General features: G+C 51.8%; 1 protein-coding gene across 3 annotated transcripts in view; it reads right to left on the reverse strand.

The window, feature by feature from the left end:
• KLHL29 (kelch like family member 29) overlaps positions 1-17224 on the reverse strand; it is a 179782-nt gene that overhangs the window by 51455 nt on the left and 111103 nt on the right. For all 3 annotated transcript variants that reach the window (XM_023619440.2, XM_070235855.1, XM_070235856.1), the window contains 2 exons: positions 15501-15642; positions 12257-12769 (listed from right to left, as the gene is read on the reverse strand). In XM_023619440.2, coding sequence (XP_023475208.1) covers positions 12257-12769; positions 15501-15642 — 655 coding nt within the window. The remainder of the gene's footprint in view (positions 1-12256; positions 12770-15500; positions 15643-17224) is intronic.

Consider the following 17224-nt stretch of genomic DNA (forward strand, 5'->3'; position numbering starts at 1 on the left):
AACTACTTCTAACTGGACGTGCTGCTGTTTGGTAGATGTCAAGAATTTCGTTCATTTAAAAGGGCATGAGCTCAATTAATAGACCTCATTAACTTCAAAGATGTATCATCTTTGCACGGAATTGGCTCCGTCGTAGGATGATTGGCTCCATTAACTTTATTGCACTGGCAACACTTTGTTTAAGGCGTGGGAGATGTAGTGACAGGAAAGAATCTCCAGGGCTGCCTGACTCCCAGGCTCCAGTGGCTTCCGTGGTGGCCAGTGCCCGGGCCGCAGCTTTCTCAAAGGGCCCAGTGTCCCTCAGGGATTTACTTTGGGAATTAAGTTCACCCACCCACTCATCTATCACACATCACTTCTGGAGATGAGGAAAGAACCCAAGAATCACCAACTTCTATTGAGAAATATCGGATGCATGACTCTAGCAGATATAAGACAGCCACTGTGGGACTTGCCCATCCTTAGCCCAAATATGCCTAGTGACAATATAGGCTGCAACCAGAAACTCCACGAGGGGTGTGGTGGAAAGAGTTTGGGCACTGGGGGCAGGTGGTTTGGATAATGACTCCCACTTCTGCTTTACCACTTACACCTGGGCAAGCATCTTACCCAAGCCCTGGTTTTCCACGCATGAATCTGCCTCACAGGACAGCTGCAAGGATTACATAAATACAGAGTGAATATATAATGAATATGAAACATCCACTCCCCACTCTGTGCCCTTCTGGAAGACAGGGCTGCATTGGCCAGCATTGCTGCCAGCTTCCCTGGAATGGCGGTTCCTGACCCACAGCCTGAGACCACCCAGCGGGGCCAGCCTTATGGTCCAGGTTGGTGTCTTTACTGCAGAGACCCATGGGGAGGCCGCATGTCTCCTTCTCTGGGACAAATAAGATTAAATTAGGAATTCTGGAGTCACTGCTCACACCAAGAAAACCCTGCCTCATAAAACTGTTGTTTAGTTTAGGGAGGTAATAAATGTCTCCACACAGAAGAAAGATCGAAAATATAGGAATTATTTTTGGATCAATCAGAATTTCTGAAACTTGCCTGTTCAAATGGCCAGATGGACCAAAAGCCTTCAGAATCACCATATGGCGGTTCCTAAACTTAGGGGCCTCCTAGGTCCTCAGCAACAGGTTCTATTTGGGATGTGAGTGGAGAGCTAGGCATCCCAGGTATGCTAAGTGGGCCATGGTTTTGGTTCTTGAAGGTGCTTTGGACTCTAATGGACAAGCATGGTCAACCACTAAAGGTGTTACGCTTCCAGGAAGGAGCTGGGCCCTTTAAATGGATCTCAACTTACTGAAATAACCACAACAGGACGGCAACTTCTGAAAGCCTCAAATTAAAAAACAAAAACAAAAAACATCCAATATTTGTAGAGACCTGGAGGGCAGGACTCTGCTCAGGAGAGCACACTGAGCAGGCACTTCCAGAACAAGCCTCCAACCATGGCGAGTGATGGGATGAGGGCCCCGGAGCCAGACTTAGCGAGTTTGCCCTTGACATCTTTCCCTCTCCTTTCTGGAAAATGTCTCCTCCCCGTCAAATCACACTCCCCGGGCCATCACTGACCTTGCCCAGGGGTGCCGTTTACTTCTGGCCCCCCCCTTTAGGAGTGTGGGTGTCTTGGCCCTACTCTTTGTGCCTTGTGGAGCTGCCGGCAAGCACTCGTGCTCCTGTGGGATAGGGTCTGATCATAGCGGCCTGGCAGTGTGCCCCACCGTCAGGGCCTGGAGAAGCACGGCGAGACAGGCCCAGTGTAGCCCCACAGATGCTGGCCCTGTGTCTCTGTGGTGTTCAGTCTTTGGGCAGAGGGAAGACTTCTAGGATGAAGAGTCCTGGCAGCAGATGAAGTAATTACCCAGGGCACCTAGGGAGTGGGGGTGGGGGGTTTCACAGGGGATTTTCTAGAGACAGTTCTTGGGGTAATGTGATATCTTGGTGACACCTCTGAACCTCAGTTTCCCCATTGGTAAAATGAGGGGGGATCCTAAATGACCTTCAGGTAATATCCTACTCAGGCATTCACTACAGTGGTGGAGGAGGGGGTGGGAGCGGTAGAAAGGATTGTTGCTTAGGAGTAACTTCTCACTAACAGAGGTGATGAGTGCCTTAGGAGAGCACAGCTGGGGGTGGGGTGGGTTAGGCTGGGCTGAGAGAGCAACCTAACTTGCTCCTGTGGCCAAGACTTTGTAGAGGAAAAAGGTGAAGAAATGAAGGGGAGCTCTATAAAAAGGAAGGATCAACAATCCTGATCCTGATGAGCAAGAAGAGGGATGATGCCCCAAAGACACCAGTGTAGGCGACAAGAAGACTTTGGCAAGAATTTTTTTTCTCTTAATTTGGAAGTTTGAGTGTGTGCATGTGCCTGTGTGTATACGAATATGTGTTTTATACAAATAAGTCACGATCATTATAGAAAAGTTAGAATATCTGCAATTTGATGCTCAGGACTAAGGAAGTGACAGTCCTTTCTCCCCTGGACTACCCAGCCTGTCACCTGGTGTCCCTTTAAGAGGCACTTTGACAAGCTGGAGCATGACCAGGGAGGACCCCAGCATGGTCAAGGGGCCCTTCACCAGATGAACAACTGAGGTCACTGGAGATATTTAGTTTGTAGAATAGGAAATTTTGCCCTCTTCAAAAATCTGAAGTGCTGTCATGTAGAACAGGGACCAGCTTTACTTTGGATGGCCCCAGAGGGCAGGACCGTGGAACTTACAGCAAGACAGCTCTCGGCCATCTAACAGGACAAACCTTCTAGCAATCGGTGACCCGTGCTTAGTCCCCACTGGTGGAGGGCAGATTCCTGCTTCTACTAGATGGCTTCTGAGATCCCTCCCAGCACGAAGGTTCTATGGAAATAAAAAATTAACCCCAAATATGGATGATTCTAATAATGGAAAATATAGTCAGTGCCCAGTTAACAGGGAGCAGAATGAGCAGCTTATAGGTAAACTAGTAAAAATGATACTAGTACATTTATGAAAAAGTTCAAATAATTCTAAACCATGGAAGATATCCACAGTTAACTCATGCATTGTTTGTAACTATATAGTAACTATGCTGTGGTAAGGGGCTACCCTTTCCATTCGCCAATGAGACTGACACATAGCCTGTTATGGACTTGTGTCACCCCTAAAATTCATATATTGAAACTCTAACCCCCAACCTGACTGTATCTGGATAAAGGGCCTTTAAGGAGGTAATTAAGGTTACATTGGGGCTACAGGGTGAGACTGTAATCCAATTTGACTGGTGTTCTTATAAGAAGAGGAAGAGATACCAGGAGCCCATGCACAGAGGAATGGCCATGGGACACAGTGAGAAGATGGTCATCTTCAAGCAAAGGGGAGAGGTCTTACCAGAAACCAACCCTACTAGCACCTTGATGTTGGACTTCAAGCCTCCAGAGCTGTGAGAAGATAAATTTCTGTTGTTTAAACCACCTTGTCTGTGGTATTCTGTTATGGCGGCGCTAGTGGACTAACACATAACCCATGACACTGGCCTCGCAGAAGGTGGTGAGAAACTAATACCTGTTTGCCTGGGATGTGAGTAGACCTGGGTCTGAGACATGGAGCAATGACAGCATTGCAGGGTCACTAGGAAGAGGGGAGGAAAAGGCAGTGAGAGGCCAGTGGGCAAAGCGACAGTTCACAGTGCTGTGCTTGGTCATCCAAAAGGCTGCTAGGAGAGCTAGAATGCAAAGAAGAGCATTTTCTTGGTGATGCACTGAAAACACGTGGGCTTCTCTCTAAGGTACATTTTTTAAAAGAAACAAGAGTTACACTAAGAAAACAGGCAATTACAACTATTTCAACAGATGACAATCTTTTGGCCACTGTTTTCTTCGAGCAATTTACACAGTGTTTTGTGTTCTTAACCTACTATGCTTGTATTATTTGTACCTTGTACATTTCTAGAATAGGGAGTGTGCTCCCGAATGGAATGTAATTTCAACCAAATTGTTTCTCATTAAGCCAGTGTTGGGCTATGTTTTCTCCAGTTTTGTTTCATGGTTGGGCGTACCATTGGCCTCCCCATCACCTGGGGACAGGCAGAAGGTGCACCACCCCTTTGCCCAGCTCTCCTCCTCTTGAAACTCATTCCCAACTTCCCAAACCGAAAAACGCTGGGGTCAGCCTGACAGGGCATGCCTTTCCTAGCACAGCCGGCATGTGTTGGATGTTTGGTAGCGATTAGGCAACAGGAAACTTGCCATTAACCTCTGTCACGAGAGGAGAGAGAAAGGTTTACAAAGAATTTCTGGACCCTGGATGCTCCCCGATTTCCCAGTCAGGGGTTAATGGCCCCCAAGTGTTTCCGACCCAGATGAAAGCCCCTGCAGATGAAGGAGTCTACCTTGCAAGGCCAGAATGGCCTCAGGGACTGAGAAAATGGACTCTTCCCCAAGATCTTTATCTGAATCCTTACCACTGGCTGGGGAGGTAAAGAAGGCAGCCAGGTAGCCTGAGGAAACTTCAGGAATGGACTTTGTGTGCCAAGGGTTCTGAGAACGGACTTCTTAGACCCTTAAGCATAAATCATTAGCTGACCTGTCTCAAATCAGGACAGGCCCTGTGGACCATTTGAGTAGAAGCGTGTGTGTGTAACTCTATGACAGATGAATCTATAGAGAAATCATAAGTCCGTGTCGCTGGCACTTATCTCAAGCATTCTTCCCTAAGACTTGGCATTTTTAGAACTACTGCCTTCTGCTTGCACCCCTCCGTCATTCTGCCTACTTTTAAAGGCCCAGTCCACACTGACCTCTCTTCTCCCGCCCCTGTGGGTCTTATTGCTGGCACCCCCTGGACTCCCCAGGTGGAGTGCAGTCTCCCCCAGGGAGACCCCCATCCCTCCCAGTGGCTGGCGTGGTGTCTGGAACACCCTGGTCACCACCACAGGGCCTCACATCCAGTAGGAGCTGAGATCTGTGTGAGGCACACAGCTGGCACACTGCCTCGTATCTTTTGCCTGAGAGAAGCCAAGCGTGGGTTCTGCACACAGTAGGTGCTTAATACTACACACATTAGTTGCTCAATAAATGCTTGGTGGTGCAGCAGGGTGGCATGACTCACACCCCTCAGTGGCCTCTGAGTGTCAGACATCTAGAACCTAGTGGTCATCCCTACTGGTGCCTGCATGGGCCACCAATCCCAAGAGAAGACAGGGCTTGGGACTGGGCAGCTGGCCTCCTATTGTGGGTCAGCACCATTTCCTAAAGCCCCTGGGAAGGAAATGTTCCCTCCCTTTGCTCCCATCTGAAGAGCCCTCTCATCCCCATGGGCGTCTTGACTCCTCTGGCCCTGCCTGTCAGACGGTTAGGGCCAGAGCAGGATTTCTGACCTGCAAGATGCTCAGCAGAGATTTGAGGCTGAAAATCCATATACTACTCCCAGCCCCATGGGCTCAGCTCAGTGAGGAGGGGCCCAGGGCGCCTTGCTCTGCCTGGTCCTGTTGAGCAGCGGGGCCCTGAGAGGGGTGCACACAGCTGGGGTGCAAGGGTCACCTCCTGCTCTGAGGATGACATGGTCTCTGGGTGGTCTGGCCATTTTTATTGCATCTTTCCGCTTGCCTGGTTCACTCATCGTCAGATGATCTGTTAACAAAACCGTTAAGCCCTGGACAAGCCTCCAATTAATGAGTAACAAACCCCTCGAGGACAGAGCCCCGCGATGCAGAGGAGGGCTTTCTGAGGCAGGGCTGGGGCAGGTACTGCCCAGGCGAGGAGGACAGACGTGTAGACGGGGTTTCAAATTCCACAGACTCTGAGACACGTTTCCCTGGGGAAGGTGGGAGTATTGGGAGTGAGGGCTGGAAAGGGGAAGTTCGGGTAACAGAGGGGGTTTGGTTCCAGGTCTGTGTTGAGTGTTATCTTAACCAGATCTGGGAGATTGTTTTGGACAACCTCGCTTTAAAAACAATGGCGTTCCTGAGCCAAAGTTGCTCCAGACAGTATTTCTTCTCCAGGGTTCTTTAGAATGTACAGTAGCGGTAGTCATAACAAGAGCTAAAATTGAGAGCTTACCACGTGCCAGGCGCTGTGTTGAGATTTTACATACACTATTAAATTCTTAAGACATGTCTATGCAGATGACACTATTATTATCTCCATGTTACAGATAAGGAAACTGAGGATAGAGACACCAGTTTTCTAGCACAAATTCATTGGGTTGGTGGGTAGTGGAATTTGAATTCTACCCAAGCAGTCTGGTGCAGACCCTGGACGCCTGGCCACCTTCCATGCTGCCAGCCACATGCTCCTAACTCACTCTCTCTATCTGCAGCCTTGGTTGGTCAGTCTGCAGGAGCGACATAATTTTATTTGTCCCATCTATGGATATGGCCATGGAGGAGGACCCCTGCAGTGTCCTTGGCACCCTGATATCAAGCTGAATGTCACAGGATGCTGAGAGCCCCTGTGGGTAGTTCGGAGGAGCCCTCCCAAGACAAATAGCTTCTGGAATTGGGAGGAAGGTCCCAGCAAGAGGCTGGTTCTTTCCGGTTGTTATGGCAATGGTGGAGGACTGCAAAATGTTACAATGGGAGAAGGCAATTGTCTGTTCAAAGTGGACCCCTGGGAACTAGGTGCTTTGAACATCATGATGTTAACGCAATCTCCTAAGACCCTGGAGGGCAAACTGGTCTTGGCTTTGTCACATTACCCCAGGCTCCTAAAAGCCCATGAACACTGGAAGACGGCCCTGGTACCAGTAGTGAAAATAATAACAGCCAGCACATTTCTAGTGATTATGATGTGCTAGGCACTATTCTGAGGGCTTTATGTAAAATAACTCGCTTAATTCTCACAACTGTAAGATGCCAGTTCTGTTATTATCCCCCTTTTACAGATGAGGAAGCTGAGGCAGAGTTTCAGATCCCATATGCCCTGGGGCAAGTATTTTGGTTGAGGTGCTTGGGTACAAGAGGAACTGTGAAATAGGTGGACTTCTGTTCCCAGAAGCATGGGACAGGTATGGGGTGACTGGCATCAGAATGAAATCTCGCAGGGGCACTTGCCATTATGCTCGGGGCCTCCCGTACCAACCTGCTTTCACCAGGCAAGGCAGGCAGGCAGGTGGAGAGAAGTCAGAGCCTGGGCAGATAATTCCCTGCCCAGTGCTTTGTACCTTCATTCATCTAATGCTTCTTGGGCATCTCTTAGCACCAGCCACTGGCTGGGATACTGGGGGTAGGATGGGAATGGGATGGAGTCTTTGCCCCAACCCCAGGGGCTCACGGTCTAGTGGGAGACTGACTCAGGAATGGGCAGACTGGCTCGCAGGCACTCCGCCAAGGCACAGAGCACAGCTGGATGGGAGAGAACCCGGGTCTTGGAGTGGCTACACGGCTGCCTGCGAGCAGGACGGCAAGAGACAAAGTGGGAGGCTGGGTAGCCAGCTCCAGAGGCAGCTTGTCAAGGGTTGGGCGCTGTCCTGACAGCAGCAGGGGTCGTTGGAGGTGTTCAATGGGGAGTGACTGGACCAGACCTGCATTTTGCAAAGACCACTCTGCACTGTGGATCCTGCACTGGAGGGACACACTGTGGGCCTGGAGGCCACCAATGCAGGCCAGAGGTGATGGTGGCCTGAAAGGAGAGTGGTGGTACAGACAGAGAGAGGATCAACCCCGAGGAGGTAGAATGAAAGGAGTTTTCAGACTCAGTGCATAGAGAGACAAGGGTGGGTCAAAGACCACCACAGGCTGTCACCCTGAACTCCTGGTTGGGTTCATGACATCACTTCTGAGACAGGGGCACAGGAAGAGCAGATCTGTGGGAAGAGGATTTCAGTTTGGACATTTGTGCTTCTGGGCTAACCACGTGTGGGCAAACAGCTTTATTATGCATTCCCAGCCTCTTCCAGAATATTTACTGAACTTGCAGAGGGAGCAGTGTGCCATGGTGTGTCACAGGCTGGGGCAGAAGGAGATGAGATCTGTGCTGGGCTCCGTGGCTACGGAGAACAGTACTGAATTTCCCTGCCAGGAAGGTGACGCATCCTACTCCGTTTTAGAGATGAGGACATGGTTCTGTTAAGCTGCCAGCCCTGTGAACAAGTGTGGGCTTCTTGCAGCTCTTCTGCCCTGAGGAGGGGGGCCCTGGCTTTCCAATCCTTCACTAGCTTCTCTCTCTGCTGAACTCTCCAGACCTGGGCTGTGTCGACAGGACTAGTGTTTTTGGTGTTAAGTGGGCACAGTGCTATGTATGATCACGTCCACGATCTCATTTACTCGTCCTCTATGTCTGATGAGGGTGGTACTGTCACCCCATTTTAAAGACGAGGAAAGGAAGGCTCAGAGAGGTTAGGAGACTTGCCCCAGTCACACAGCTGTTCCCTATGCCTCAAAGGCTCTTCAGCAGCTCCTGTCTTTGCCACTAGTGGAGACTGGGGCAGCTACTCTCCAAGCAGAAGGTGGCACAAGGACAGAGCCCCTCAGGGTGGAGGTCCAGGGGCAAGGATGGGAAGGGAACAGATGTGGAACCACAGGAAGGGGCTGCGCACACCACACTGCATGGCTCCCCAGCCCTGGGGATCCTCATGGCCCCTGACCCCAGGCCTAAAAAATCTGAAGTCAGAAGAGACAAGCCTCCCTACTTCAGGTTAACTTGGATTTTGCTTTTTGGTCCAGAAGTGGGTGGGAGCAGGTGCAGCCTGGGTTCCCTCTCCCCAGACATGCAGGTGAAAATACAATAGCCTTTCTGCAGCTCACCAATAGGCCTGGGGCTTTGAAAAGTCTCTGGCCACCCTTTTAGCCACCAAAAATCCTTTGTGGAAAAGGTAGGGGCTAGAAAGACTGACATCAATAGCCTGTGCTTCTGCTGTGACACACACAGCTGGGCTCACACGGTCCTGGTGAGTGACAACAGAGTTGTGGGTCTCAGTCCTGAGGTTGGCCACCACCTCTGCCCATGGATTAGCTCAGGGTCCCAATCCAAACAGCCCAGGTATTTTATAACAGGGTTCAAATGGAACTAATTCTTTTTTCCTCCCTTATCACGTTGCACACATGAAATCTATTGTAATTAGCTTTCAATATATAATCTTAAAAAAAAGAAAGAAATCCTAGAGATTGTTCCCACCCCAAAATTGTTCTTTGAGAAAGAAAGATTTATCTTGTAAGTTTCTTAAGAAAATCTATATGTGCTCAATGCATTTAAATAACACTCATTAAAGTGAACCGCATGCAAGCTGGCTTCTCTAGTCACAGATGAGAGACAATCGCTTGACCTATTGCAAATCAAAAGGCATTTCCACACCACCTTTATTTTTCAACTGGTTAAGTTTTAAATTAAGGTCCCAAACACCCTTTTTGGGAAGGCAGACTAACAGAGCCCCAACTGAAATTTCAGCTCGGTCGATTGGAAGATAATTACAAGAAACAGAATGTGAAATTTTAAATCAGGGCACTAATGAAGTCTAAAAATACCAGTGGCCCATCCCTCTGGCTGGCAAGACCTGCTCTTCATGGAGGGGATCTCTCCATAATTACTCAACCCCGGGAGAGGCCAGGTTGTCACGTCAGACCATAGCAGGAAAAATCGCGGGACTTTAATGAGCTAGATCTCAAGGTGTTCTGCGGTGATCTTATTATAATGCTGGGTGAGCTTTCAAACAGAGAACAGGAGAAAAGGAAAGTTCTTTTTTTTAAAGTGGAGTTCTGACTTGTGTGGATGCCATCACGCGGGGCCTCCTGCTTCCCACTCAGAGCCGGCTGTCTGTCATTTACGAGTGTGAAATCAATTGGGCTGCGGAGATGTAAAATCCCCAGGGGCAAAATTAAAAGTGACCCAAATCCAAACCCACGTGGTCCTGTCAGGAATATGATTCTCACATGGCAAGTTTCAAAGATTTGATTTCAAAATTCAGGTTTCTTATTTTAAAAAATATGCAGTTGTTTGACATTAGATCTGACAGACAAATTATAGCTTTAGCAATAAAGGCTTTTAAGATTAGAAATGAAAGGAGAAATTACTTAAAAAGAAAAAACCAACCCACCCAGGCTTGGGTAGGGAGGCATTTGTATGTGCATGCTTCATTGTCTTTCTTCTTCGCAAATATAAGGGGATAAATCAGCGGCTGAGGGCCGTCAACAAAGAACCGAGTTAAATGTAATTTCTTGAGAAAGAGCCAGCTGGCCGGCAACCTATGGAAATCAGTGTAACGGACGGGTCACCAGGTGTCACTGGCTGGAGCTAGAGGGATCTCGCTGGCTCACCAAAAGGCAGGGCCATGGACACTTTCTAGGCTCACCCCATCCCTGGCCCTCACCGAGCACTGAACCTACCCTATAGAGGCTGGAAGAACAAACCCAACTAGGGGCCCTCTCTCTTCTCCTTTCCTGTCTTTGGGCTTGGGCCCACCAGAGAGGATAGTTCATGCTGTCTGGCCCTGCACAGATGTCACAGGAACAGCTTTGCAAGGGCCTGCTGGCCGAGTGGGCCCAGGGTCCCAGGCAGGGGGCCTGTCTCCACCACCTGTTTCCTCCTGATGGGCTCAGGTGCTTGACAGTGATCAGATATGCCTGTGGCTGGCAGCCTTGGGGAAGTGGATCCCAGCTCGGTGCTAAGCCCCACACCAGGGACTCCAGTCCCATCTGGGTCAGTTACCTTTTTGCACAGAACAACTCCTTTTCCTAGAGGCAGGCCTGAAACTTGGCAAGTCAGCAAGACCTTCCGTCAGCTCTGGGAGGACCCCGGGGTGGGGAGTTACATCCCTCGTGGTGGGGAGCGGGAAGCACATCCAGTGCCTCAGGCTTTGGCACAGCCTTGGGAGCAGCTGGGACACCCGGTGCCCAGGGGGTCGGAGTTGGCGGCATATGAACTGGGAGTAAGTTTTTTTTTTCAAGGGAGAGGGAGCTTAACCAAAATAATTCAAACAAAAAAATCAACTTAGTCAATTTTTTTAGAAAAAGATCTTAAACAAAGCAAGAGTTTACTAGAATTTAGACGTAATTTTCTATAATTTTGTCATTTAAAACTAGTGCTGATTTCTAAAACAAAGGCGGTCGGGGCACAATCAGATTGAAAATTAAACCCAGTGGAGAGCTAGACATGGCCTTGTTGGGATGCTTGACAAGGCCTGAAAATTGCTTGAAAGGACAAAGATAGAGATTCATGAAAGCCAGTGGGAAGGAAGGGCTAGTTGGAGTCATTGCTGAGCTAAGAGGCAGGGCCTCTCCAGAGGCCATCTCAAGGGGCTGGAGGCAGGGAGGTGGAGGAGTTGTGCTCAGAGGCCCATGTTTCCTAGGACCATTTACTGTTTCCTTTCAAAGGAGGCCTGGAAACCCCAGCAGGGTAGACCACCCACCACATACCCTCCTGCCTGCACCTGGGGCAGGCCCGGCTGCCTTCCCTCTCCATTCAGCAGGAGCTGGGGTGGCTGTCTGGAGCTCTAAGGGACAGGCAAGTCTGGGGCAGAGAAACCCCACCAGCCTCACATGCGGGGCCCTGTTCCTCCCACCTGCTTCTGCATCCTGCTGGACAGATCCCTCAGATAGATGTGGGGAGTGAGGTCTATTTGCTCTTGCCCTTGGCCCTGCCCCTCAGGCTGGGGGCTGATCCCACAGGCTCTGTTCTCAAGCTTCTGCCCTGAAAACTGCCCTGGGGCTGGGGGAAGGGGTTAACTGAGGGCCAAGGCTGGAGGTGGTCTTTCCCAGAGCCTCACAGAGCCACTCTTGGGTCCTGGAAACAAAATATTCAACTGGCTCAGGATGGTGTGGGAATGTCTCCTGGGCCTCACCTAAAAGCCTGGGAGGTGCTCTCATCCAATGGCCCGGCAGAGGGTGCTTTCCTGGGGAGGGACACAGACAGGCGTGTTCTGACTGTCCTCATGAGTGGAAATTGTGTTCCATGGAGCCCTAAGAGGATTAGATGATTCCTGCTCATTCTGTACTTGGCTGAGCCTTGGGGTCAGAAGTGAGAAAGGCCCAGGGCTTGGGTTGGAGGTGGAAGGACCTGGACTTTGCAGGCTCTCCCCTCTCCTCCTCTTCTTGCTCACTCACATTTCCCCACCTTCCTTGCCCTTCCTTCCTCCACCTTGCTCTCTGCCTCCTCTGTTTGAGGCTGGGCTGTCTTGGGCAGGGGGAGGCCCCATGGCAGCCTCTGGGTTGAGTGAGGCCAGGAAAGGAGCTGCTGGAGAGCACAGGCCGTCAGGAACCACACTCCTGTCTGCCTTGTGTTGTAGTGGCACGCGGGGAAGCACAGAGGCGGGCACACAGGGAGCATGTGGGCAGCAGGACTTACCTTTGGGGTGCCCGGGGTCGGTGAACTCATACTTCCCCACACCAATGGTCCGCAGCATCTGCAGCCCGTGGGCCGAGTCAGTCGTGGGGGGCCCATTGGTGGCAGGGGCACCGCTGGGCAGGGTGGCAGACGGCTGGGCTGGTGGTGGTGGAGGCAGCAGGGGCCCTGCCATGTGGCCGTTGCCCACAGCAGTGGGTCCTGGGCGGGCCATTTGCCCCACGCCGGGCAGTGTGGACACGGCCAGGGGCTGCGGGCTGGCATACAGGGCCTGGGCAGGCATGTTGACCACCACGCTGCTCAGTGGCTGAGAGGGCGGCTGTGGGAGCGAGTAGTGGCCTGGCATCAGCGGGAGCTGGGGCCCCACATGGGGAGGCAGTGAGGGGGTCACCCCAATGACCGGGGCCTGGACGTTCACAGCCGGGCTGAAGGTGGGAGGCTGGGCCACTCCATAGGAGTGTGCGATCAGGGCGGGCTGGCTCCCGGCGGCCACTGTGGTCACCCACGGCCCTGTGCCTGCAAGGGAGATGGAAGAGATGTCATCAGCCGAATACACATTCACTCAACAAAGACCGACTGCCCCAGGCCCTGGACTGGGTGCTGGGGTCACAGAGGTGGATGAGACACCTGCGTCCAGGAACCCTCAGATTAAGACCTGTGATGACTGTAGCACAGGATAAATGCTTGTGGGGTCTATGAACAGATGGCTGTTGGGGCTCAGAGGAGGAAGCACCATCTGCGCGGGAGAGCTCACGAGGCAGCAAAGCAGAGAGAAAAAAACGGAGAACTTCAAAGAGATCTGGGTTCAAATCTCAGCTCTGCCACTTACTAGCTAAGAGCCCTGGGCAAGTTGCTTTTCTCTGAGCCTCATTCTTCCCATCTGTTAAATGGAACTAGCAACACCTACCTCATAGACCTCCTGGGAAGAGTAGAATGAGGAAAATGTATTTGGGAAAAAAAAATTAGCAGAGTGTCTGGCATGTGTTAAATGTTCCATAAGTGTTGGTATTTTTCCTTCCTTTCTGGAGAATCGCCATCTGAGGGAGGCGGGGAGAAAGCTGGATAGTAGATGTTTGTTGGACAAGGTGAGAGCACCACAGTCTGGAGCCGTGCAAGGGCCCTGTGGTGCAGGAGGTGGGGGCAGAGGGGGAAGGCCAGCAGGGGCTGCTCTCCACAGCCTTGCTGGGGGCCAGGCTTTGTCCTAAGCAATCTCTGCATGGTCAGCCCTGAGGGAAACAAGAGAGGTCCATTTTGGCCCTTAAGGACATTTTGGCTGAACAAGGGGGTCAAGACATACCTCCTGAGACCCAATACAAGATGCAAGGCTAGCTGTGCCCAGATCAAGCAGAGCAGGGCCCAGGGACCCTGAGCTGAGCTGACACTGAGGTGACCTAAGCAGGACTCTGAGTGAAGCCAGAAGATTCTGTGACAGGGAGGACAGTCTGGATGGCCTCTGACCCCATGAGTCTGGGTTTAGGTCTCCATCACCCAAATGCCACCTTGGTTTTCTTGAAGCCTCTGGAGTGGCAGTATGGACTGAGGGTGGGGAGACTGAGGAAGGAGAGTGCCGGCCAGGGTGCCACTCAGGATCCCCAGCCTCAGAGGCCAGAAGTGGGGTGGGAGTTCCCTCATATAAATAAAGACTGTGAGCCAGGGCAGCAGCCAAGGGCGCGGGGTGACTATTAAATTGCCGGCGGGTGCTGCCCCTGAGGAGTCGGCCACAGGGAGAGCCAGTGGGCATGGTGGTGGAGAGCCGGGCTTCAGTCGGACAGACAGCACTTCAGTACTGGCTCTGCCCCTCCCTAGCTCAGTGACCTTAGGCACAAGCCTTCCATGAGTCAGTTTCTTCATCTGCAATGGGACAGTTATAACACCAACTTCATAGGTTGCTGCAGGCATCAAGGTGACACACTCAACAAGGCACATGATAAATACGCAGCAAACAGTTCTGATTTTGATAACGAGAGACGTTGGAGAAAACTAGAAGCTGACCAATGTTGGGGAAGCAGTGCCAGCGAGATTCTAGAGTGGGCTGCGAAGGGGGACTGTCTCCAAGTCTGAAGAAGAGGCGGTGATGTCACGGGGAGCCAGCCTGGTGTCTTAAGGACAAGGCATGTCCTCCTAAACTCAGCTCTCCAGGATTAGCCAGCGAGCCTGGAAAAACGCATCAGAACTTGAGAGCACAGCTGGTGAGCTCTCAGACAACTCTGTGGTGGAGGTACAGAGATGCTGTCCACGGAGGCTCAGGGTGGGTGACATAGTACTGGGCAAGTTGGGCACAGGTCAGCAATAAAAGCAGGACTTTAAGACATCCTGAGAGTCATACGGGAAGATAGTGACGAGGTCTTGCCCTTGGGTCCCCACACCCAGCTTCCTCAGCCAGATTCTGAGATGGACAGGGGTCAGAGTAGCCACCATGACAATCTTGGGGTCTCACTGTTGAGGCTGTGATGTGGCTGCCAGCAGAGCAGAAGTGATCCCAGGCTGCAAGGATCAGAGTAGAGGGGCTGAGGGAAAGAGGTGCTGGTCAGACCACACAGGGGTCTTTCGTGTTGGGTTCTGGGCACCGAGGGAGGCAGAGAGAGGAGCAAGTCCCTGGGAGGTAAAGGGACTGGAAGCCGTGGGTCTGGGGCGTGGCTGAAGGGCTTAGGGTGTTAATCCTGCAGGAGACTTGGGGTGGGGTTGAGTGGGGTCTGCATGTACCTGTAGGGATGTGGTGTGGAGGGCCAAGAGGATGTGTCCTGTGTATCCTAAGGGGAGGTCTGGGGCCCATGGGAGATCACAGGGAAAGCTTTGGTTATACTCAGAGGTGTCCAGAGAAGGTCTGGGGCACTGTGGGAGGTGGTGAACCCCCAGGTCAGGGGGCAGAGCATCCCAGTTCTCATGTAACCATTGGCAAGGCAAAACCTCCCTGGAAGGCGTGACGGGAAATTTGTGAATCAGAATAGTGAGGTTTGGGAGTGACTATTCAGAATAACACAAAGCAGATTCACAGTCACTCCCACAGTCACAGCCACTCTCCCCTCCTTGCCCTCCCAAATGCTTTCTTGAGCAGCAGAGAAAGGGGCAGAGACGCAGCTGCCGCCCAGGGAATTACACACGGGGCCCCCACCCCACACAGCCTGACGTCCTGGCTGCTGTGGGCCCATGGGTCAGGACCTGCTGAGGAGCTGGGGCACCCAGGAGGCCTCTCACACCCCTCCCAGCCCTGGGCGCAGGTGTCTCTGTCTGCCGACGAAGTACACACCTGGATTGTCGCTCTCCCTCATCTGTTTGGAGGGCGGCTCATCTGTGTCCCAGGGCGTGGACTGATTGATGGGCGTCTGCCCCCACCGGATGCTGGTCGTGAGTCCCTGGGACTGACTGTCCGCTTTGGAGATGCCAGGGGCCTGGGGAGAAGCAGAACAGAAAGGTGAGTGGCAAGAGAAGGAGGGACAATGGCAGGACCCCTGGCAAGGGTTGCTGTCCTGGGGCCTATCTCCTGAGCCGGGCTCCTGCTGCCTTAGCTGTGGGGACAGAGGCAAAGACCCAGCCTCACAGCCAGTCCCACGGGGGAACTGCAGGGCATTCTGGCACAGGACTATCAGCTGCAGCTTCTGCTAAGCTCTCACCCAGGAACACCCAACCCAGTGCCTCCCCAGCCACCCTCTGCAGCCACTCACTCCACCTGAGCTATATTACAAAAGAAAGTGTTCTGCGCTGTGAGAAAGAGTGTTCTGTAATGGCCCTTGGATCATTAATAAACTGCAACAACATCCATGGGCATGTGCTGAGCACCAACCATGTCCCCAGCCCAGACTCAGTGCCACCATGTGCTCGGCCCTTTGACACGTGAGACGACGGCTCTCTAAAGCTCCACCATCGGGCCCCATCCTGCCCCAACACCAGCCTCTGAGGCCCCAAATGTCCCACTGCACAGAGGAGGCATGGGGAGGGTGGGGACTGAGACCCACGAGTGGGAGAACAGCTCAGAGCAGGGACCACCCTCACTGGGACCCTTGGCTCCTGGTTGCAAGAAGAGGTAGCTCTGTCTTCCAGGATCTCACTCTCTAATTTAGATTAATGAAAAAATGACCTCAAGGTGAAAACAAACATCAAGACAGCATAGGTCTCCTTGAGCTACAGCCTTATGACAGAATATTATACAGGCATTAAAAATCACGTTTACTAAGAATTCTTAATGAGATGGCAAAATGCTTATACTATAATGTTAAATGAGAAAAGCAGGACATAAAATGACACAAATATAACCTCATCATGTAAAACACTATGTGCAGGAGGGAAAAAAACCAAAATGTTAGCAGGGATGTTATTCTTGGGTGAGGGGATTATGAGTAACTTTTATTCTTTTGTCTACATTTTTCTGTACTTGCCAAATTTTCTACTAGGGCCATTATCATTATCTATAATAAGCGAAAAGAAAAAATCCAAAAAGCATGGGACTGGGATAACTGGGATGTGAGGAGTGTGGGTCTCAGCAGAGGTGGCTTCAGGAAGATTCCGCAGCTCCCAGGAGTGCAGCCAGAGCCCAACCAGGTTTGGGATGAAGGGTGAGGTGGGTAGAGAGCAGAGATGGCTGCCCACCAGGGACAGTCAGAGGCCAAAGGAGGCTCAAGGGGCATCTACAGGCCTCTCTCAGGTGAGGGCCACCATCCTCCAACTTCTCCTGGAAGCTGACACAGTGACCCAGTCGGTGGGGGTGGGGAAGCGCCCCCTACTGGGCGTCTCTGATCACAGGACTCTCCGGGTTCCACACCAGGCTCACTATGGGTGCCCGCAGGTGGGGAGGGCAGATGGCACCTACTGGGGCTTTGATGCAGAATGCAGATGACAAGCAGCGCCTGCATTCGGGCCTGCTGGGAGGAGCGGGAGCCGCCCCCATTAGGACCGGCAGGCTGCACTGAGCTAATTGCATCAGGCTGCACTTTATCTCTGGCCTGCATTTCAGATACTTCGCTTCTGTGAACACAG

The sequence above is a fragment of the Equus caballus genome, chromosome 15 (assembly GCF_041296265.1).
Source record: "Equus caballus isolate H_3958 breed thoroughbred chromosome 15, TB-T2T, whole genome shotgun sequence".
Lineage (NCBI taxonomy): Eukaryota > Metazoa > Chordata > Mammalia > Perissodactyla > Equidae > Equus > Equus caballus.